The sequence below is a fragment of the Canis aureus genome, chromosome 2, assembly GCF_053574225.1.
Source record: "Canis aureus isolate CA01 chromosome 2, VMU_Caureus_v.1.0, whole genome shotgun sequence".
NCBI classification, from domain to species: Eukaryota; Metazoa; Chordata; class Mammalia; order Carnivora; family Canidae; genus Canis; species Canis aureus.
Genome location: NC_135612.1, coordinates 62077279 through 62096774, shown reverse-complemented (window position 1 = coordinate 62096774; position 19496 = coordinate 62077279). Strand labels below are relative to the sequence as shown.

Sequence of the window (19496 nt, the reverse complement as noted above, 5' to 3'; positions counted from 1 at the left end):
TTTTAAAAACAACAGCATAGGGGGACTATCTATAAAAAAAAAAAATTATGACAACCAAGTGCAATGCATGACCCTTGATTTGATCCTTATTTTAAAAAACTTAAAAGACACATTGGAGCCATTTGGAAATTTCACTCAGGACTGATTGATTTTAGGTGTTGTTAGATAGTTACATGAAAATAGTATTGTGGCCTTTAGTTTTGGAGACATCTGAAGTACTGCGGGGTAGAGTGTGACAATGTCTTCAACTCACCTTCCAGTGATTGGAGAAGTGAAAGAAAATAGGACAAGATGTTAATAACCATTGACTATAGAGGAAAGTGTACTGGGTACCATCATTCTACTACTGATTTCTTGTATGTGTAGAAGAGAAATGAAAAGTGCACTCAGGCTGCTGTATGAAGACCAGGTTTGGGGCAGTAGAAGTGGAAGTAGGGAGCCATGTGGGAGCCAACAGCAGTCAGGCAGGTGGCATGTGTGGAGATGGGAAGAAATGGTCACGTCTGTGCTATAACCGGATGTAGAAGCAACAGTTCATTATAGCCCGGCCTCATCCACTGGGCTATGAGCTCCCTAGAATGGGGATGCATTTTATTTATATTTTATTCAGTCAATTAAATGAATAAATACTTCTTTAGTATGATAAAATAGATATATTGGCTCAGAAGGCAGCATCTTACCTGATGAGAGTATACCCGGGAGGCATTCATGCTAAAAATCAGGAATAAGAGAAGGACGGCCACTCTCAATTGGCATCCTATTTCATATACATAGGAAGAATTTCCACATACAGCAAGGGTGAGCTACAGATCTACCTTTCTGATGAAAATAACTAACAAATCTAGACAAATACAAACATCAAGAGAGTAAGCAACTGTCAGGGCTGACAGGCAGGAGAGAGTGGGAACCCAGAGAGATGAGCCACACATCAGGGTGCCTCCTGCTGTGGAGGGAGGGAGGTCCTGAGAGACTGGGCTAAGTGTGCCTCCTGGGGCAGGGGAACAAAAGTCAAACCCAAGGCAGGCCAAGACTGGGGCCCCAGGCAGGCCACTCTCCATTCTGGGGTCCAGCCCACCCAAGAATAAGGATGAGCTGAGAGTAAGTCAGTCTGGGATGCCCCAGAGGACTTCACAATTGCAACGTGGATTAAGACAGCCTGGGTTTTCTTATGTCTTGAGTTGCTCAGCATTGCAAATAAAATCTTCCCTGGAGAAAGACAATACCTTAAGCTTTAAATTATTCTATAATAATTTACAAATATGATGTCTAGCATACAATAAAAGATAACCAGGGACACAAGTCAAAACAATACTTGAGAATTAGCAGAAATCATGGACCAGAGAGACATCCCTTTAGAAACTCTGGGCAGTGGGAATCAAGGAGACACAGTCTTCAACAACTGTGCACATTATGTCCAAGACATGAAGAATTCCGCAGGCAACTAGAAACTGTAAAAAGTGGCATGGCATATTGTAGAGTTGAGTGTAAATTCTAGACAGAAAGCTACAAAATTCTAGAACCTAATGGGTAAACAAGGGTTTAAAGACAGAATGGAAACAGCCAGGAAGAGAACTAGTAAAACAAGTGAGATGAAACCACCCAGCATAAAGCACTGACAGGCACCACCACCACCAACATAACCAAGGAAACGGAAGATAGGATAGGATATGGTGAGAACACCTAACATACATTTACCAGGAACACCAGGAAGAGAGAGGGAGAGTGGGACAAAAGAAATACATTGAGATAGTTAGACTGATAGTTTTCCAAACCATGAAAGTCATCAAACTCAACTATTTCCAAACAGATTAAATGAAATGAATCCTGCTGCTAACCAAGCCAGGAATGACCCATACCACAGATGACACACAGTGCAGGCCTACAGTGGAGCTCATTGGAGAAACATGGAGGCAGAGGACCATTAGGAGAAGCACCTGTCCCAACCCTCGCTGGGTGTTAGCTCCAGGCCAGGTGGCTACGGCCACTGGAAGCGTCCCAGGAGAAGGGCCTTGCCCCATGTTATTGTGTGTGTTTATGGGGAGTCAAAAAGAATAGGGAACAGCTGGTTAGCCAGGCAGGACTGGCAGACTTCAGGCTCTGGGCAATAGCTTTGCTACTGAAAAGAACATCCTGATCCTAGACATCTTTCACCAGGGATCGAGCATTCTAGAACTTCTAGAATGGGTATCAGCCAGCCTTCCAAGCCTTTCCTGCTGAGCAGCTGACTGCTACATTGCCAATTGGGTTACCCGAGGCCACTGTCAAGAGGCAGGCTCATCTCTCCATACACATGGAGACCTGGTACAGTGCAACTACAGAGAGCCAAAGACCGCAAGAAGATGTTAAAAGCAGACAGAGGGGTAAAAAGACAAGTCACCCTCAGAGGAGCGACCATTAGATCAACAACTGACTTCTCAACAGCCAGAATGAAAAGTGGAAGACAGTGATGTCCAGATCTGTCATCTGCTGCTGAAAGTATCTGCCAACCTTGAATTCTTTACCCAACCAAAAATCTACTGAGAATGAAGGCAAATTGAGGATTTTTTCAGATAAACTGAAACAAATTTCAGCAATAAAAGGTCCACTGTAAAAGCAACTCTATAGGGTGTTTTCAGGCAAAAGGAAATTATCCCAGATGGAAGATTGGAGATGCAGGAGGGAATGAAGAGGAAGAAAAACAGTAAATGTGGGAGTCAAATGTCGAGTGTGCAAACTAACAGTTACTGTGTCTGTATCTCCTGCAGTATGCGTGTGTACTTAGGCAGCATTAAAATACACTCTCAGTTGGATGAAGCTTTGGGGAAAATGGGCAGGAGCCGCCAAGGCACCCTTGGGAGCTACCAGCCACTCACCTCATTCCCTGTGGCTCGGCCTCACACCCCACAGACTCCTACCTGCTTCGGGATGCAGAGTGGGAGCCAGCCTCCAGCTGCAGTGTGCCCCATTTGTGGGGGGTGTTAGGTGTTAGATATTTATATCTCCCTCTCTCCCTGTGCAGGATCATCACAAGTGTGTTGCTAGGCTTTCGTTTTTAGCTCTCCACCAAAACCTATTCTTTTACATTTTCCCCCCTCAATAGTAGAGGTTTGTTGCAGAAGATTTGAAAAATACAGGAAAACACAAGGATTAAGATATAAATCACTTATGATATCCTTGTTCACAGAGAGTCACTGTTACAGATTTAATGACCAGGTCCCTTTGCTATGTATGTGTGTGTTGTTTTTTTCTCTTCTCTTCTCTTCTCTTCTCTTCTCTTCTCTTCTCTTCTCTTCTCTTCTCTTCTCTTCTCTTCTCTTCTCTCTCTTCTCTTCTCTTCTCTTCTCTCTCTTCTCTTCTCTCTCTTCTCTTCTTTCTTTTCTTTTCTTTCTTTCTTTCTTTCTTTCTTTCTTTCTTTCTTTCTTTCTTTCTTTCTTTCTTTCTAAGAGGGGGGTTGTGCCCTCCATGGTAGTCCACTCACACATTGTACAGCTTTGCCTGTGTCCCAAGTGCTCACCTCAAACAGGATTTGAACAACTGCATAGCTTCCCATCGTGTGGATGCCCCTCGATTCGTTTCACTGTCCACTCTATCCCATGCTTATGTCATCACTATGTTGCTGTAACAATCAACGTGCTCACATGCACGTGACTGTTTTCCTAGTGAATTACTGAAGTGTCATTGCTGTTCAGGGACTCTGCCTGTGTTTAACGCTTTGGAGACACCAGGCCAAAGTGCCCACCCAGCTGTGTTTACCTAAAATGGCTCTGGTTTGTATTCTGCCAAACTTTTCTCTGAACTTAGAAAATCTGCCTTTGTGACAGTCCCTTTCTATAAGGCTTTCTTGTAAGATATCCTGCCTGGGTTATGGTAAGTTTTGGGCCAGATGACTTCCTGCCCTGGTTGAAGCGGCCACGATCTGCTGTGGGCAAATAAGGTCTCATGACTCATCTGCTCTGGACTGGTTAGAATTTGATTTAGAAGCAATAGAAACAGAGTGATCCAAAGCAATGGTAGTTTAAGCAAATAGAATCCTATTTCTCTCTCACAGATTCTCATCTGACCAGGCTGGAATGGCACCTCCACCCACTCCTCTGGGCCCTGGCTCCTTCCAGCTCCATCACGCCAGGATGTGGTTTACATCCTGGTACCCATCGAGTGCCACTTTTGCCTTACTTAGTTGGTTACAAGCATGTGACGACAGGTTCAGGCCACACTCAAGGGGATCTGATCATACGAAGGCATGGATATCATGAATATCAGGAAGGGGTCACCTGGCTGTCTTAATGTCTGCAGACCACAGCACCCGACACTTGGAGCCTGGCCGCTGTGGCCTGCCATGCCTGAGACCTGGTACACACCTCATTATTAACTTCAGGGAACTAGGCCCTCCAGGCTCGGGGCACATTCTCTGATGTCCTTTCCCTGAAGGGGGGGGGGTCCTGTCGTTCTCCCCTCAGGGGCAATGCTTCTGTGGTGCCGCTGGGCTTCCCTTTATCTGACCACTTGGGACAACTGACTGGCGGTGAGAGAAGGTGGAGTTGTGGCCTGTGGGCAGAGTGGGATCGGGAGGGTTCATAGTGCATGCATCAACCCCCGTCCCTTCTCCCCTCCCCAGGCAACTCTCTCTGGGGCCAACCCACTCCCTGCCAGGCAGGGTGCCCCCTGATGCGCCACCGCCCTCTGTGGTCCTCTGCTGGCTCACTTCCTCGCCTCCAAGGAGTGGGGCTCTGGAGCCCAGGACCCTTCTCAGGGCCTACCCACCCTAAGCAGGAGGTGCCCTGCAGACCTCTGTGGAGCAAGGGTCTTCTCCTCCAAGCGAACCCGTTAGGGTTGGGCCATCATTGCTATGCGTGGCGCCTCTGGGGTCTAAGTGGCTGCTCGCGGCACCAGCCACAGCCTCTGCGGGCTGCAGGCACTGACCCGGCAGGTTTCTACCCGGTGCCTGTCCTAGGCCCTCCCCTCCCCTCCCCGCCTCGCCGTGCCTCACCCCCCGCCCTGTCACCTCTGCCCCGCCCCCTGCCCCCCCCCCCATCCTCTGCCTGGCGCGCCCAGCCGTTCCCGCCCTGGTGCCTCACCGCCGCGCCCCCTGCCACGCCCGCCCTCTTTGTCCCGCCCTCTCTGCCCCGCCTCACTGCCCGCCCCCACCCTGCACCCTGTGCTTTGCCCCGCCTCCCACCCTGCGCCCTACCTCCTCCGCCCCGCCCCTCCCGCCGCAGGTGCTTCCCCGCCGCGTCCCCTGCCTCGTCCGCCCTCTTTGCCCCGCCCCGGCCCCGCCCCCATCCCCGCCCCGCCGGGCCCCGCCCCGCCCCCACCGGAAAGTGGGGCTGTGATCTCAGCCGCGCGGCGGTGCTGGGAGCCGAGCGGGCGGGCGCGGGAGGGGCAGGCGGCGCTTAGGCCGGCGCTTAGGCCGGCCATTGGCAGAGGTCTCCGCCCCGGGCTGTCAATCCCGCCGCCCTGGCCCCGCCCCGCCGGCGCAGCGTCGAGAGACGCACGGCCGCGGGGGCTGCCGGGACGGGTCCAAGATGGCCGGGCTCCTTGGTTCCGCTCATGTCCGCGGCCTCGAGCCCCATTCATTGCCGCGTTGCTGAGCGCCGCCGCCGGTCGGCTCGAGGGCTCGGGGGGCTGTCCCCGCGGGACGGGAGGCCGCCATGGCGACCCTGGAAAAGCTGATGAAGGCCTTCGAGTCCCTCAAGTCCTTCCAGCAGCAGCAGCAGCAGCAGCAGCAGCCTCCGCCGCCGCCACCTCCTCAGCCTCCTCAGCCGCTGCCGCAGGCGCAGCCGCCGCTACCGCAGCCGCCCCCGCCGCCCCCGCCCCCCCCGCCCCCGGGCCCGGCGGTGGCCGAAGAGCCGCTGCACCGACCGTGAGTACCGCCTCGCTGCAGTTCCGGCCCCGCGACGGCGGGGGGCTGCGGCGCCCCTGCAGACCCCGGCCCCGCGGCTCCCCGAACCCCGGGCGCGCACCGCCGCCCGTCCTGCGGCCAGACCCGGCCCCGGGGGTGTCTGCGCCCCTCGGCAGGCGGACACGGGCTCGCCGGCCGCCCCCGAGGCCACCGAGGCGGGCACGGCCTCGGCCCCCCGCCTTTCCCGGCGTGCGAAGTTAGGGGAGGAACTTGCTGCTTTGTATCTGCACGAAACGGGCTGTGCTGTGGGCAGAACTTGGATAGCCGAGGCCGCCGCTTCCCTTCCCCCTGGGCGTCCCTGAGAGGAAGGAGCGCGGGCTCCGGACACCCCGCCGCGAGCCGGGCTTGGGAGCGAGCGCGGGGGGTGGGGCGGGGGGAGAGCGGTGACATCATGCCTTCAGGCCGCCGGGGGCGGGGAGGGCGCGGGAGTGCGGCCCCGGCGCCGCGGGGCTCTTCTCTGCGCCTCGAGGCTGCCTTCCCGCATCCTCCCGAGGCGTGTCCGCTGGCATCAGGAGGAGATCCGCTCGCGTGTCTAAGCTCAAGCTGGTTTGCAGACCCAAGGAAGTGGTGAGCTGCTTAGAAGGTCATTATTAGGAAGAGTCGCCTGAAGTTTATTGCCTGTGTTCACTTGGCAATAAAAACAACCCGTTGCCGAGAGGGAGGTTCAGCGCTGGGGGAGGAATGATGTGCATTACACCAGCTCGGAGTTCGGCTTGCCTGCGGTCCCTGTGGGTGGCTCCTGTTTCCTTCGCTGGAGACGCCTGCGTGCTACTGTTTGGAAGCTAGGGGTCTCTGCTGCTTGTGCCTGGAGACCGCTCCTGCCGGCGGAACCCAGGTACTTTCCCCGGGCTCCGTGAGCTCGGGAGTGCGGGAGTGCTCGGCGGCGGTCCGGGCCTCTCTCCCCCGGCGTCTGGGTTTGCCATCTGGATGCGTGGTGGCATTTAATGAGGACAGTTTCCAAGGGGCAGCCCCTTTATAATGTCACGTTCAATTTTAGTAGTGTTTTTTTATTCTTTGTGTTTCTGACGTGGTCCTTGCCATGTCTTGAGAGTTCAATTAGAAAATGACTTGGGGAGTGATGTTGACTTGGCTGTTAGGATAGACTTTAGAAGTAAATTAATTTTTCTTCTAAGAGGTGAAAAACCTGTTTGGATGCTTCGAGAAAAAAAATACTTAAAAAATAATTTGAGTTCTTTCTACATCAGGTAATTTATCATCATAATTCATCCCAGACTTTTATTGGACTGCCTCTCTCTAGGAGGTAGATGTCATGGAAGTTCACACATTGCATGGGTCTTGTATAACAGGAAGCGTTAAGGAGGGAGGGCTTTGGGTGGGAAGGGAGACCTTACTGCTGTCACTGTAGGCTTGTTCAAATACTTGGTCAGTCTAAAAATATGCCATCTGTTTCTTACACTGATTTGACAGAATCTGAATTTGTTTATCTTCAAAATATGGGTATAAAGTAGGTTTTTTTTTTTCTAAAACTGCCCTTGCAAAAGTAGATAGATGTTGTTTTATTACCCTATTTTAAGGTCATATGTGATTGACTTATTTAAAAAGCGTAATTTATTATTTTCATGTAAATAGTACACTCCCATGATGCAAATTCTTGAATTACAAAAATATAATAATTAAAATGTCTCTCTTCCGTCTGTTTCTCCTGAGTACCTAACTGTGTTCCCAGAGGCAAGCTCTCTTAAACTTCTTCCTTCTGTACCCTTACAGATAGAACCCATGGATACATGAAGAGAGATTTCGAGTTATTTAAAATAGAAATATTTCAGAGTAGTAACTTTTAAAGCTTCCTAGCATGCTCTGAAATCAACTACATTGATGGGCCTAATAGTAGTTATTTTAAATAAAATACATAAATATCATATTTGTAGGCACTTTGCTGTTGAGAAAGTAGAAATTTATGAATTTTGAGTAACAGACTCTGCTTACAAGTTTGGATCCTGGCATTTCTGTTCAGGTGCTTCAGCTGAAAAATCCATTCCCCAAAGCAGGATTGTCCAAAAATGATTTAGAAAGTATCTGTTCTATTTTTATGGTTCTCTTCTGTTGTGTGGAGCTGTAGTGTCACAGCCATGCGTGGGCTTTAGTGCCTGCTTGCTGCTCAGCATGTAGGATGCAGGGATGCTGGGGTTGTGGGAGGGGACCGGCTAGAATCTCAGCAGGGCTGGCATGCAGGGGAGTGCCAGAGGTGGGGACGGTCCTAACTCTATTATGAGATAGTTGACATTTGTGTTTAGTGCTTTTCTTACTGTCCTTCAGATTCCCACCTGGTTTCCACCTGACTTTAGTTATTCATCCATCGATAAATATTTACTGAGCATCTAATGTATGCCTCTGTGCTAATAGTTGCAGGGCTGCAGCAATCAACAGATAAAGCTCTGCCCTTGTGGAGGTTTCATCTTAGAGAGGGACATAGAAAATAAACAAGATGGATAAGTAAAATATAATCTAAAGTGTGTTAGGTAGTGATAAGTGAAGGAGGAAGAGCAAAGCAGGGAAAGGAAGTTGGAAATGTTAGTACTGATAAGGGGTTGACATTTTAGGTAGAATGTCCAGGGAAGGACCATGGAGACTGTGGCTCTTGAGTAAACAAACACTTGAAGAACGTTAAAGATATAGCCACTAAGGTGTAGGGAGGGGGCATTCCGGGCTAGCAGGCAGGTCTAGAGGCCCCCTGTGTGAGGAATACCAAGGAGGTTGGTTTGGTTGGGTGAATTAGTTAGAGGGGGAGACTCTCCTTCTCTCCAAGAAGAAGAGAGAGAGCCATACCAGATGAGTAGGCCCTTGCTTGTAGGTGGATTAAAGACGTTGGTGTTTATTCTAGGTGAGATGGGAAGTCATTGCAGGGCTTGGTGAAAGGAGTGGCAGGATTTGAGTTCCATTTTACATGAATCGTGGTTGAGGACAGAACGAAGGGGAGCATGGGCCGAAGCAGGAAACCAGTTAGGAAGATATTAAAGTGATCCGTGAGAAATGGTGGTGGATTCTGTCGTGATCCTCTCAGTGGCAAGGTAAAAGGTGACTGAATTTTGAAGGTAGAACCAACAGGACTTGTTCCTCTCTGCTAAGTGTGAGGTGATTTAGCTGAGGCTGATGTTTTCAGTCAGGATATATTTAGCTGCAAATAATGGGAAACCCTGCTGCAGTAGCTGAAACGGGTGAGAGTTTATTACAAGACGAAGAGTCTAAGGAGGCTGAACGAGATGAGGGACCTGGGCGCTTCCTTCTTCTTCCCTCCTCCCTTCCCTCCACCGAATGTGGGACTCGAACTCACGACCCTGAGATCAAGAGGTGCACGCTCTACTGTCTGAGCCAGCCAGGCACCCCACACTTTCTTATTCTTAATTTGTAAGCCCTAGTCCTCATTCTTTCTCATTTTTTAAAGTTATTTGTCCTTTTTTTGTAGAATCGACAGCATTCTTTATATATTCTGGACACTGGACCCTTATCAGATACATGATTTTTAAAACATTCTTCTTTTTTGTGGATTGTCTCTTCATCTTGGTAGTGTCCTTTGAAAGCACAAAAGTCTTCAATTTTGAAGTCCAGTTTTTATTTTGTCTTTGGTTGCTGTGCTTTCAGTGTCATATCTATGAAACTCTTGGCCTAATTCAAAGTCACAGAGATGTATGACTCTTATGTTTTCTTCTAAGAATTTTAGAGTTTTACATTTAAGTCTGATCCATTTTGAGTTAATTTTTATATATGGTGTAAGGTAAGGGTCCAGCTTCATTCTTTTCATGTGGATGTCCAGTTGTCCCAGCACCATTTATTGAAGAGATTCTTCTTTCCCCATTGACTTATATTGGCACCCTTGTTAAAAATTAATAGCCAATAAACGTACAGATTTATTTCTGGACTTTCTATTCCCTTGATGTAAATGTCTCTTCTCTACTAATTCTATAAGTCTTGATTACTATAGTTTTTTAAATTTCATTTATTTTACTTTTTTTTTTAAAGATTTTATTTATTCATGAGACACACACACACACACACACACACACACACAGAGAGAGGCAGAGAGAGGCAGGCAGAGATACAGGCAGAGGGAGAAGCAGGCTTCATGCTGGGAACCCGATGTGGGACTCACTTCCTGGTCTCCAGGATCACACCTGGGTGAAACGTGGTGCTAAACCGCTGAGCCCTCCGGGCTGCCTTATTATAGTTTTTTAAATCACAATTTCAACTAATGAAATTTGAGCCTCCAGCTTTGTTCCTTTTTTTTTTTTTTTTTTTTTTTTTTTTCTTTGTTCTTTTTTTAAGATAGTTTTGGCTCTACTGGGCCCCATACATTTCTATATGGTTGTAAGGTCTGATTGTCACCTTCCACAAAGAAGCCAGGTAGGATTCTGATAGAGATTGCACTGAATCTGTAGTAGATCAATTTGGGAAGTATTGGCACCTTAACAATATTATTCCCGATTTATGAACATTGGCAAAGTTTTTATGTAAAGGGTCAGATAGTGGGCCTTTTTAAGGCTTTGTGGGCATGGTGTCTGTTGCAATTATTTAGCTCTGCCATGGTAGAATAGAAGCAGCCGGAGGCAATATGTAAATGAATGAGTGTAGGTATGTTCCAGTAACATTTTATTAATGACATTGAAATTTGAATCTCCTGTGATTTTCATATGTCATGAAATATTATTATTATTATCAACCATTTAAAAGTGTGAAAACATTTCTTAGGTCCCAAAACAGGCTGGCTGTAGTTTACCTGCCCCTAGATTAAATATGTGGGACAGCTTTTGTGAGGCATTTCTTTTCTGGTTACTTTCTATTAACTAGTTTAAAAAATTATGAAAGTTAAACATATATATCATAAAACATTTTCAAACAGCACAAGATGAAAAACAAAGCCCTCCTCCCAGTCTATCCTAGTCTTATTCCCTAAAAATAATAATTATTAAACTTCTCTTGTCATCTTCTCTGATTTTTTAGATTCATATTCAAGCATTTAAATGTGTCCTTGTTTTTGAGATGACTGAGATGGCCCTGTATTTCTCATAGAGCAGTATATTGCAGACATTGTTCCCTAGGGGTACATTTAATTTTTCCTAATTGCTGTGTAATAGTGTAGAATTTCTTGTTTATTTATTTATTTGGAGATGAAATTCACATAACATAAAATGAACCATTTTAAAGTGTATAATTCAATGACAGTTCGTACATTGACCGGAATTTCTTTTTTTAATAGGGCTTTTGGAGCTGTAAAGGGGGAGGTTTCACATTGTCCTGGCTTTCACATGGACTGATGACTAAGTAGAGTCCCCACCCCCATTACTTCTAGTTCTTGAAAGTGAGCCAGCCATCTGGTGAACTACCTTGGAGTGGGTCTACCGGCAAGACATTTAGTCTTATTCAGACAAGGAAAAATAAAACACCGTATAAGACATTGTTTATTGTTGTGAGTCTTAGAATTGAATCAGCTCATGTACTAGAATATGTGTTAGAGACATGATCTGCCATAGATTCTTGCTGCTCAAAGTGTGGTCTCAGGGCCAGCAGTTTGCTGTCACTTGTGAGCTTATAAGGAATACAGAATCTTTTCCCCACCTGAGACATACTGAATCAGAGTCTGCATATTGACACGTTCTGTGAGCAATCTGTGTGCACACTGAAGCTTGTAAACCCCCCTCTGTAGCTGGTCAGGCTCTGTTGTTAACCATGCTGTCAGCATTTGGGAAGGAAGACTTGGGCTGCTTCTCTGTGTCCAGATGTAGCTGAGGCAGTCACTTCTCTGGCCCAGGGCCATTGAGCATTTGTGTAGCCCCAAAGCTTTTGTAACCCTGATGCATGAGCTGCGGTGGGCATGAAGAGCCCCCAGTTTCTGGGAATGGGGTCTTAAGTGGGGAACTGAACTTGATGACCTGGAAGGAGTCCTTTCAACCAAGTGCTGGTTTTGTGCCAGGCCCTGTTTTGGGCCCTGGGGCTACAGCAGTAAGACCAACGGTGTTGAATACTATGGGGAGAAAAAACAAAACAGAATAAGGGGGAGAAGAGGTGTGCACTTTTATTTAGGGTATAAAGTGCATTGAGAAGGTTCTGCTGGAGCAGAATGGTTGGATATCTGGAAGAAGAGATCCAGGGAGAAGGAACAGAAAACTGAGTGTGTGTCCCATACTTGAGGGAGTAGTAAGGAGGCTGGTAGCTGCAGCAAAATGAAGGGCAGAATTAGGGACGCGAGGTTACAGAGATGAGGGTCAACCAAATTGGGCTTTGTGCACTAACGTCACTAGTCCTTTGGACTTTACTCTGCCCAGATGCATACTTGTGTGGTAAAACAGGTGATCTAATTTATGTTTGTGAAAGATCGCTTTGACGGCACCAAATGCTGGCACAGACAAAACTGGCTTGGTCACTTAATCATTGCTGGTGGGCACAGAAAATGGTATGGCTACTCTCAAAAAGTTTGGCAGTTTCTTATAGAACTGAATGTACAATTACTATTTGACTTGACAGTTGTACTCCTGAGCATTTATCCCAGAGAAATGAAAATTCTGTTCACACAAGAATTTGTACACAAGTGTTTATAGTAGATTTACTCATAATATTCAAAATCTGCAGTCAGTTTGGATGTCCTTTGGCAGGTGAATTGTTAAACTGCTCAGCTCTGGATACTTGACACAACTGAGGTGACTCCCTAAGGAAATCATGTCCTTGAAAATAGCCAAATCCTGAAAGGCTACAAACTATAATTCTATTTATGTATCATTTTTGAAATGGCAGGGTTTTTGGAATGGAGACTAGATGAGTGATTGCTAGTGGTAAGTAGGGAGGAGGGGCAGGAGGTGGCTGTGGCTCTAAGAGGGGGGCCCTTGTGGTGATGGAAATGTTCTACTGTGGTAGATCCATAGACTTACACATCTGATAAAATTGTATAGAACTAAACACATACACAGGAGTGAAGAAAAGGCTTTTTTCATTTAGCTTAACATTGGTTTTTTGAAATGTACCTTTTTCAGGTAGTGGTTGTTACTGTATTTAGTTAGATCCTGGTAAAGGTTTTATTTTTATTTTTTAAAGATTCTATCTATCTATCTATCTATCTATCTATCTATCTATCTATCTATCAATCATCTATCAGAGAGAGAGCCAGAGAGCACAAGCAGGGGAAATGGCAGAGGGAGAAGGAGAGGGAGAAGCAGGCTCCCCGTTGAGTAGAGAGCCTAAGGTGGGACTTGATCCCAGGACCCTGAGATCATGACCTGAGCCAAAGGCAGACACTTAACCGACTGAGCCACCCAGGCGCTCCTTATTTTATTTTTGAGAGAGAGAGAGAGAGAGCAAGCAGGGGGAGGGAGAGAGACAAGCAGACTGTGCTGAGAACAGAGCGCAACATGGCTTGATTCCCTGAGACATGAGCCAAAATCAAGAGTCCGGATGTTTAATTGACTGAGCCACTCAGGTGCTCCAAGAAAGGCTTTATTTTAATGGTCTTTTTCTATGACACAGATTGTAGATTGGGGAAGTCTTAGAGTCCTTGGTTCCCCTAAGCCACAGCACTTTTATTTTTAAATTAGGTATGATACATAATTCCACAGTAACTTTTGGTGTCCCTTCCTTCTTAAAATTTGAGAGCGCCCTAATGTTTTAGGAGCACTCACATTAATACAGTACTTACTGAAAGTGAAGTGGTGGCGGCGAGGAGTCAGGGGTCTGGGGAGCCCTCAGTCCTGCTTGCTGGGTGGGAAAGTATGAAGGAAAGGGAGTATGAAGAGCCAGGAGAGCTAAAGACAGGCAGTGTTTTTCAAGTCCCTTTGGATTCTGGGCCTTTCCCCTGCCAGGCCTCAACCTGGAACCATATTTTTCAACCATAGTCTTAAAATAATATGATATTAACAATAAGAATTTAGATGAGGAAAAAAAAAAAAAAAGAATTTAGATGAGGGCTTGAATTCCCCTTCTTAGAATGAATTCTTTGGTAATTGTTTTAATGGGTCATAGTGCCCTGCCCTGTGGAGGCCTTACCTCTTTCCACCTCCTTGCCAATGTATGGTTCTGTGCAGATTGCTTCAGTACATAAGAGCAGCCAACTGAAGTTAGTTTGCATTTTGAAGGTGAAATTAACATGATGACGTTTACAAAAGTTGGGGGAGAGTGGGGACTGCTTACCCTGTTCATCCAGTGTCTGCCTAGAACAAGGCGGTTCCATTACTTTTCACATAGAACAAATCAGTTTGACCTATGGGTTCATCAGTCAAGTTAAATCCCATGGGGGAATGAAGCAGTTGTGGTTTTCCTAAATTTCCAAGTTTGCTTATTGGACAAAATAAAGTAGGAAGGAAGTATTTCAAGTGGGGACCATAGGCTGTATAAGAATTGAGTTTGAAGATGCACAACCTAAACAACTGAGTTAATCTGAGTGATCAGAATTCCCTGAAGGCTGGGGAATGTGGGGCTGGAAAGTAGCCTGAGGCTGTGTTCTAATGGGCTTGGTTAGGCCTGGTTTGGGAGTATTCATTCAAGGGCAGTGGCTTGTGCTGTGTACATTGGGTCGGTGTGCTTACCACTTTCAGTAGGTAATACTGGAAGGATTGTTCTCCCCTTTTCTGATTGTTTTGGTAAATGTCTCTTTGTTGGGCTGAGGGTAAGTCTGATCCCGCACTTTAAAATGTGGGTATTCTTCAGTGTGATAAAAGAAGAGGTACTTTTTACAGGGTTTTGGTTACACTTCTCAGACTTTTTAAGCAGGCATTTTTGGGAGTTTGATGCAGTAAAATTGTGTCATTCTTTAATGATAATGCGTCAGTTTCACACATTTAGCTATGTTGGCAATAATAATGGATTTGAGAAAAATGGGACGAAATTAAAATATTTGGTAGCAATCAGATGGTTTGTGTTTGTGCTTCTCACACAAAACAAGTACTTACTATTTTTTTTTAAATTTAATGCCAAGTTTAGCAACCATTGAAAACTTTGTCTACTTGCAGAATTTTGTGATTCTTGGGCTGTCTGTTGGGTGTGGAAAAGATTAAAATTTAATCATTGCTAAGAAATTATTGTGACTCAGGTAAGAAGAGAAACTTAAAACGTGCTTTTTTCTTAGCTGACTGTAACAAAGTATACTGTCCTCTTTTTCATGATGAGAATCATCGATGGTGCTGTTAAGAGACCTGTGATCAATTTTCTAGATTATAGCCAGAGGGATTCCACAGGCTTCAGCTTCAATTACGTGCAGGGTTTGAGTTCAAGTATTTGGGGATCACTCCACGGGTTCTTTTGCTTTAAGCTTTGCTGTTTCTACTTTTTTTTTTTTTTTTTTTATCTCTTGGTTCTAGAAACTCAGGTTTAAAATATCATTTATCTTTCTGAATCCTATCTGTAAGACTGAAGAACTTTTGAGTCAGTTTTAATATGTATTTCACTTATTCTACTGAAAATGTTGATTTATCCATTTCTTTATCGGCTTTTTACGGAACATCTGTGAAGTATAGGTGTTGTGCTGAGTGCCTAGTAGGAGAGACATGCTGTGGCCCTTGCTCTGGTGTCCTAGGGAGGCCACTGCTGGAGCAGTTGTTATTGAGTGCCCCCAGGCTGGCTGGCTGAAGCTGGCTGTCTGCCGGGCCTGGGGAGGGAGCCCGGGCCTGGGGAGGGAGCCCGGGGGAATGAGACAGACTTTCCCCACCAGGAGCCTGCTCCTGGAGGGGGAGCAGGAGGGCAATAGACAACAGAAGAATGTGTTTTTATTTTCCTGGGTGAGATCCATATTCTGTTTTTGACTTTTTGCTTGTTTCATGAACATTTGCTCAGGTTCTGGCAAAGGGCAACAGCTTTTTATTGCTCAGTGTATTCTTTCAGTTTATTCCATTTATGAAGAGGGAGACAGAGTTCTTGTTAAGACTCGTATTTGTATCTGTCACTCTGAAAAGGTGAATGTTCCATTGGCCTGGCTAGTTCTCCATTAAGCATATGTGTAATTAGTGTGAAGCTGGTGACTTTTTCACTCTTTTCTAGTACCCTGGGATGTGAATTCAGTTCATTTAAGGCCTTGGGCATATTTTCACTTTGGAAATCAAAAGGTAATGGATAGGCAAGTTAGTTTGCTTCCTGATTGCTTAAAATGGTCCATGCTTTAATTTTCTTTATGGCAGTCTTAAACTGGGCAAACTCTAAGCTGTTGTAATGGAGAATTTAGTCTGTTGGTTTAAAGAAAAGAACGTTTTAATTCTCATAGCACTTTCTTCTTTAAGGTACAATTTACAAATAGCACAGTGTACCCTGAGCAGTATATAGCTCTGTGAGCTTTGACAATGCGTTACACTGTGTAACTACTACCACAATTGGGGTTAGCACAGTTTCAATGCCCCTCAAGCTTTCCCTGCCTCTTTGCTGCCTCTCCTCTCCCCAGCCCCTGTAAATTGCGGATCACTTGCTGTTCCTATAGTTTTTTTTCTCTTCCAGAACAGCACAGAGATGGAACCCACTGCTATGTCATCTTGAATCTGGTACCTTGAGATTCACCCTTGTGTGTATTAGTGGCTTGCTCCTTTTTACTGCTAAGCAGTAGTCTCTTGTTTGGTTGTCGGGGTTTGTGCATCCATCCACCAGGTGAAGGATATTTAGGTTGTTTCCATGATAGTGCCTTAGGAGTGGGTGGTTCCTGAGGATGGAGGTGACAGTCCTCTGCTTCACATGGTCACTGAGGGACCCAGTCTCCTTCCATCCTGTTGTTATGCAATCTTCTTGTCTTTATCCGTACAAAAACCGGATGTTAGGCGTATTTGTTCCAATTGGAGGGAACTAGAAGGGGAGATAGATACCTAGGGTAAGTAAGCCAGTGAGCCAGATGCTCCACATAGCACTTCCATTCTCATTTCTTCTGTGAGAGCTAAGGTGGGTGTGTCCCTCCCTACCTGCAGGGAGGCTGAGCAATGGAATTTCTAACTGGGGGCCTGTGTCCATGATGGAGAGGTTGGTGTTTGGGTGGATGTCTAGCAGGCAGGCTGCAGGATTAACTTACCAGTGAAAGTCCCATTTAGGAAACAGACCAGCGGGAAAGACACACTCACATGTTCCTGTAATAACAGATTTTAGTTGGCCAGTCATTGGGAAGCTTCCCCCTCTACTTACCACGAAGGAGACTTCTTGCCCAGGCCCTGATTCTCTTCTTGTTTGGGGCCCTGTCTGTTTTTGGTTTTGACTTCTGGCTTCCCTCTGTGGAGGCTCTTCCTTTGTTCCTTTTCTTCAGCCACATTTCATGTGCCTTTTGGAGGCTTTGCCTTCCTTGGATTTGTACAGACTGTAATATCCTGTTCCTTGAGGTTCCTTGCAGCCTGAGGGTTGCATTGGGGATTACATAATCACAGGTGTTCATAGGTAACACACACCCCACCCCCCACACCCCCCGCCTTTGGTAATATAAGTCCTTCAAAAACTAGTGGTCTTCTGGTTTAGTTGTTTCTAGTTAGTACCATGTACTAGTAACCACACTCAAATTCTTTGCTGAATGTAGTTCTTCAGCTAGTTTAGTTTTTGGCTTCCTCTTTGGATCATACCTGGCTTTGAAGGTGCATACCCTGAAGGCATCTGAAGCTGCAAGTTTGGGTGGGAAGCAAGTGCCTTTACTCTGATCTTGGGCAGGACGTTTGTCTCCTTGTGTTTGCCCCAGACATCCTCATAGGGAGGCTTCAGAGCACTTCTCTTCTAAGCTGCCTGTGGGTGTAGGAGCAGTCAGTCTCTCCACAGGGACTGTGAGGTCTGCAGTCAGTTAACAGTGTGATTTCTAGCAGTGCAGGCAACGTGGTAGAAGGAGTAGGTATGACGTCATATTTCATTGAATCATGTACCCCCTCCATCGTTTCAATCTCGGGTGAGTCACTGTTTGCACTGTAGTTTCTCCTGTAAAATAGGAAAAATAAGTGCATCAGTGTGACATCACCTGACTTTTCTATGGAGTCATGTAGTTTACAAAGCCTTTGGTTGAGCTCATCTGTACCTCCCCGAGCTGACCCCACCTGCCCCCTAGCATGGAGTATGTGGTTTCTTCCTGGTGGTCCAGAAGTGCTGCAGAATGAATGGATGATGTGTGAAAATCAGTGGAGTGGATAATTTAACAACACATGTTCACTTCTTTTCCTTTTTTTTTTTTTTCTTTTAGAAAGAAAGAACTCTCAGCTACCAAGAAGGACCGCGTCAATCATTGTCTGACAATATGTGAAAACATAGTGGCACAGTCACTCAGGTAAAGTTCACTTTGAACTTTATAGTAAAAATTAAAACTATATTTTTGTTTCTAATGGGCTAGGATATTCTTTGTCTCCCCAGTTGTCTTAAGACATTTAAAGGCCCCCTTCCCCATATTTCTGGCTATAGCTATAAGGAGTCATGTTTCTTTTTTGTAACTTATGTAGACAGTTGTAATAACCATTATGATAATTGAACAGCATTTTTATATTTAGTTAGTACTCTTGGTAACTGTGATCATTGAAAATAGTTTTGTGTGGTATTTTTACATTATTGCAGTAATTGGAAGGACAGGAGACTGTCCAGTGACTTATCTTGTGTTTGCTTTTCATTGGCACCCTGCTGCCGTTTGGTGGTTCCCTGCTGGTACCTGTTCACTTGCACTCGGGGATCAGCAGGGTTCCTGGGCAGTTGACTATAGACCTGTCTCCCTTGCTTCATCTTTTTTCTGGGGTGAACTTATGGCACCTTCTTTTGTGTCTTTGTCGAGTCTCCTCATTCTCTTGCTTTTGGTTGTCTTTCTCTCTAACCACTGTTCCTTGTGGCTGTGGATGGTAAATATTTCAGGCCAGTTTCTAGGGGCTGAGTAGAAGATGTGCCTGAGATTTCTGAATTGTGTTACCTGGTTGGATGTGTGTGAAATACTTCTCTCTCTGCTTTTCTGTTTCTTGGAACAAATAATTCATGTTATTGACCTGTTCTTCAGCTCTCTATAATCTGTTAGAAAAATAATTTTGATCTTAGTACTGACAAAAACTTAGTGACTTACATATTTTTAATGGCACCTTGTATTTGTATTTTATATTTTCAAAGTGATTTCACATACAATAATTCATTTTAGCTGAGCTTATTCCATCGTTTGGGAATGTGGTGGATGATTTCTGTTTCTAATTTGTAGAAATGTGGGAGCCAAGTGAAATAACAAATGAGAGTATGTGCTGAAAATAAAAATTCTAAGCATGCTATTGTAGAAAACAACACTGTGATAAAAGTAGGGGAAAAAAGGTTTGAATTCCATCTCTACTACTTAAAAGCCAGCTGATTTTGAATAAATTTAACTTTCAGTCTCTGTTGCAGCATTTATGAACTGTAAGTCTTTATTTTTAGGGTTCTTGTGAGATTGGATGACACTGTGTACGTGTGTGTGTTAGCCATGTGGGAGTGAGGGCTCTATATGGTTGTGATGGGTCTTGTCCAGAACTCTATAAAGTGTCACTACTTTCATTTGAAGTGACTTCAAATCTCTGACAAACATTTGCTGCCCTGCTCTTAGAGCACAGTTTTGCTTATCTGACCTCTAGCATTCAGGACTCAAAGAACATTTCACTGTGAAAGTTTATGGATGCAGAAGACAAGCTGTCTTCCATTTTGAATGCTTCATGCTTTATACTTACTCCATTTCTTTTGGTCTTTCTCA

The 19496-nt window shown here is 45.5% G+C and overlaps 1 protein-coding gene across 3 annotated transcripts in view; it reads left to right on the top strand.

Annotated features, from left to right (window-relative positions):
• The first annotated feature begins 5480 nt into the window (after positions 1-5480).
• HTT (huntingtin) overlaps positions 5481-19496 on the top strand; it is a 145318-nt gene continuing 131302 nt past the window's right edge. For all 3 annotated transcript variants that reach the window (XM_077875802.1, XM_077875807.1, XM_077875798.1), the window contains exons 1-2: positions 5481-5839; positions 17994-18077. In XM_077875802.1, coding sequence (XP_077731928.1) covers positions 5628-5839; positions 17994-18077 — 296 coding nt within the window. In that variant the 5' untranslated portion in view covers positions 5481-5627. The remainder of the gene's footprint in view (positions 5840-17993; positions 18078-19496) is intronic.